The sequence below is a fragment of the Tachypleus tridentatus genome, chromosome 5 (genome assembly GCF_004210375.1).
Source record: "Tachypleus tridentatus isolate NWPU-2018 chromosome 5, ASM421037v1, whole genome shotgun sequence".
In the NCBI taxonomy this organism is placed as follows: Eukaryota; Metazoa; Arthropoda; class Merostomata; order Xiphosura; family Limulidae; genus Tachypleus; species Tachypleus tridentatus.
Window position 1 is genome coordinate 2,053,515 of NC_134829.1, and position 3,668 is coordinate 2,057,182.

At 35.7% G+C, this 3,668-nt stretch overlaps 1 protein-coding gene across 1 annotated transcript; it reads right to left on the bottom strand.

Annotated features, from left to right (window-relative positions):
* Window positions 1–653: 653 nt before the first annotated feature.
* Window positions 654–2,628, bottom strand: LOC143251257 (uncharacterized). The gene has a single exon (XM_076502701.1). It carries the CDS (start codon window positions 2,352–2,354, stop codon window positions 654–656), a length of 1,701 nt encoding a protein of 566 aa, XP_076358816.1. The 5' UTR covers window positions 2,355–2,628.
* Window positions 2,629–3,668: the final 1,040 nt, after the last annotated feature.

The following is a 3,668-nucleotide window of genomic DNA, read 5'->3' on the forward strand; positions in this document are numbered from 1 at the left end:
CACTGTGTTTGATAATTATGACTGAGATGTCATTGTTTGATAATTATTTACTTTATTATCACAGTTTTGATAATTATGACTGAGATGTCATTGTTATTTACTTTATTATGACTGAGATGTCATTGTTATTTACTTTATTATCACTGTGTTTGATAATTATGAATGAGATGTCATTGTTATTTACTTTATTATCACTGTGTTTGATAATTATGAATGAGATGTCATTGTTATTTACTTTATTATCACTGTGTTTGATAATTATGAATGAGATGTCATTGTTATTTACTTTATTATCACTGTGTTTGATAATTATGAATGAGATGTCATTGTTATTTACTTTATTATCACTGTGTTTGATAATTATGACTGAGATGTCATTGTTATTTACTTTATTATCACTGTGTTTGATAATTATGAATGAGATGTCATTGTTATTTACTTATATTATCACTGTTATTTGATAATTATTTGATGAGATGTCATTGTTATTTACTTTATTATCACTGTGTTTGATAATTATGACTGAGATGTCATTGTTATTTACTTTATTATCACTGTGTTTGATAATTATGAATGAGATGTCATTGTTATTTACTTTATTATCACTGTGTTTGATAATTATGACTGAGATGTCATTGTTATTTACTTTATTATCACTGTGTTTGATAATTATGATGTTTTGTGTCTTCAAACTGGACTGCGTCACTATGGTTGTAAGTTTTGTCAAGCAGTCTTTGTACCTGAGTGGAATTTTTACGTTCCTTACCTGAGGGGACACACTTTCCACTAAGGTCTTTAGAAATTGTCTTAAACTCACGTCTTATCTCCTCCGCTGTGTTATTTCCCACCAGTTCTATCGAAGACAAGATACCAGATAAAGTTTTTTCTACGTCGGCACTGTGCAGTTGGATGTCAGAACTGATCCGGTAGATGTCATTCACTGACCTGTTCCGCATCTCAAAGACAATTTGCTGAAGTATGTCATATACATGTGTTTCTTCTTCCTGGATTTTGTTACAGGAAGAAATAAATGTGTTTTGGGCAACAAGAAGGGTTGCAAAGCTGCTGTCGACGGATTTGCTTAGTTCATGAACCTTCTGGTCGACCAGTTGGGAAAGTCGAGGTTCTATGACTGGAAGAGGTTCAATCTGTTTTTGGAGTTTGCGAAATTCGTCTCGAACAAGATTTCTTGTATTGTTTTCTTTCTCGATGGAAGTGAGAATAAATGACTTGATTTCATTCGATGTTTTAGACACTTGTTGTATTCCATTAATAATTTTTTGTGTGTAAAGTTCCATGTTAGAATCGAGCTCGGAAAATTTCTTCTTGCCTTCTGAGATGGCTCTGTCAATTGTAAGTGTGAGGTTCTTAACTAAAGCACCATTAGATGCCGCTGTTAGACTACTGTTTGTTAAAAAAGAACTCCGAATTCGGTTGTCTCTTGAAAACACAGAAGTGATGTTACTCAACTGCTTGTGGGCTATTTCTATAGACTCTCCGATTTTCGCACACTCTCTACTCATGTCTTTCCGAAATGTTTGTATATTTTCTTGAATCAAATGAATAGTCATGTTTTCAACCCTGGATTCCATGCATACGATCTGGTCCTTCATGAGGGTCATCAGTTTCTCTTTCAGAAAGAGATGAATATCGTTAAAGTTACGTCGAATGTCGTCAAACATCTGCAGCTTCGTCAAGACGGCGCTTTCAAACTGTGCAATTCTCTCGTCACTTTTAACCAACTTCTCCAACACGTCGTCTATCGCTCCTTGAACGTCCCTCTGAAAGAGTTCCAGTTTGTTTGTTATACTTTCAGTTCGAATATCAATTTTAGCATCAAGAAAAGCCACTTTGTTGTTTAGTTTATCATTTATGTTGGACATTTTCCGAGATAGATGTTCATTGGTCAATTCTTCTTTGATGTCCTTACCCATTATAACCTCTTCCACTTTCTTTATTCGCACGTCGAAGGTGGTTTCTAGTGCCCCCAGTTTGGTCTCAATGTTCTCCAGCCTGCGGGTCAGTTGATCCATGAAGAAGTCCAGCCTTGCTAGTTTCAGCGTATGACCAAAAGCATCCATATTACGAAGCTTGTCTTCGATTGACGTCAGAACTTGGTGTAATCCAGGTGGAATATTGAACCACTTGTTACTCATAAAGTCCAGACTTTTAGAAGTGTCTTCATTTTCTTTTTCGAGACTCCAGGAAGCCAGCACCAGTCGATTCTGGAGAGCGTAGCACAGAAGAATTATAAACATTTTAAATCTACCCGCTACGTACGTAGGACACATTCTGAACTTGCTGTGCTCAGGCCACAAACCGTACACTGGACTAGTCTGTGGACCGTCAAGCATCGAACATTACGTCGAGACCTCCCACAGTCGTGACTAATTACAGAATACCAAGACATTACAGGCCAACCGTAAGTAGGACTGGCATCTTAACTTGATGTAACGGAGCAGTGTTGTTTCTGGTTACTGTCAGGGTCAAGAGGGCGCCAGCTGTTTACTTTCATTCTCAAGGCATGCTGCTAGTTTTCTTTGTGTCGTTAGCAGAAGAAACTGAACTATTACATGGGATTTTTAAACATTCTGCATGAAAAGAAATTCCATTGACAACTAATCCACGTAGTAAAGACCACCAGTCGTACTCTTTACCTTCGATAAGATTCTCACTGCTGAACTGAAAGCAAGAGCGACGTTTATACACACACGTAATACTTTTTCTCTTGTTATTTAGTTACGTACCACAGATCTGTGACATCTAACTACCCTGAACAACAGCGATTGTATCCTGCCTGTGGGAAGTTTAATAATGAATACTTTGTATTTTTAAAGATGTATGTGGTCGGTATTGTTTTTTACATTACACTTGAGTAGTTGGAGAACTAGGCGATGCTTTATGGTCAGCGTGCCAAGCTGTAAACTTAAGGGTCTTGGTTCCAGTCTCGTTGTTACAGAATACGTTCTGAACATTTAGTTATAGTAATAAGGATCAAATCTCACTAATCGATTAGATTAAGTCCAAGATTCAGTAGTGGTTACTATTGGCTAGGTACATTCTTCTGGTGCCATCAGTGAGGAATTCGTAGCTAAATAGACTTCCGTCTTTCTATGATCAACTCTGTTGGTGAACAGATACACTAATTCAATTTCTTTGTGTAAAAGTGTAACATAAAACGTACAGATGTTGCACACAAAAGTGAATTCAATTTCGATGAATTTATGGTTATAAAGTAGGCTTAAATAAATTTTATAGAACCATTTAATTACGTCTTTAAAGTAAGAAAATAAATGCATAACTTTAGCGTCTTTAGTAATTGAAAGGATTATAACCTTATACAGGTTGGATTGGACATTGTTACATAGCTTGAGTGTCTTTAGTAATTGAAAGGATTATAACCTTATACAGGTTGGATTGGACATTGTTACATAACTTGAGTGTCTTTAGTAATTGAAAGGATTATAACCTTATACAGGTTGGATTGGACATTGTTACATAACTTGAGTGTCTTTAGTAATTGAAAGGATTATAACCTTATACAGGTTGGATTGGACATTGTTACATAACTTGAGTGTCTTTAGTAATTGAAAGGATTATAACCTTATACAGGTTGGATTGTTAAATTGATAACACAACTCTAATTCAACATTTTACATTTTTTCACT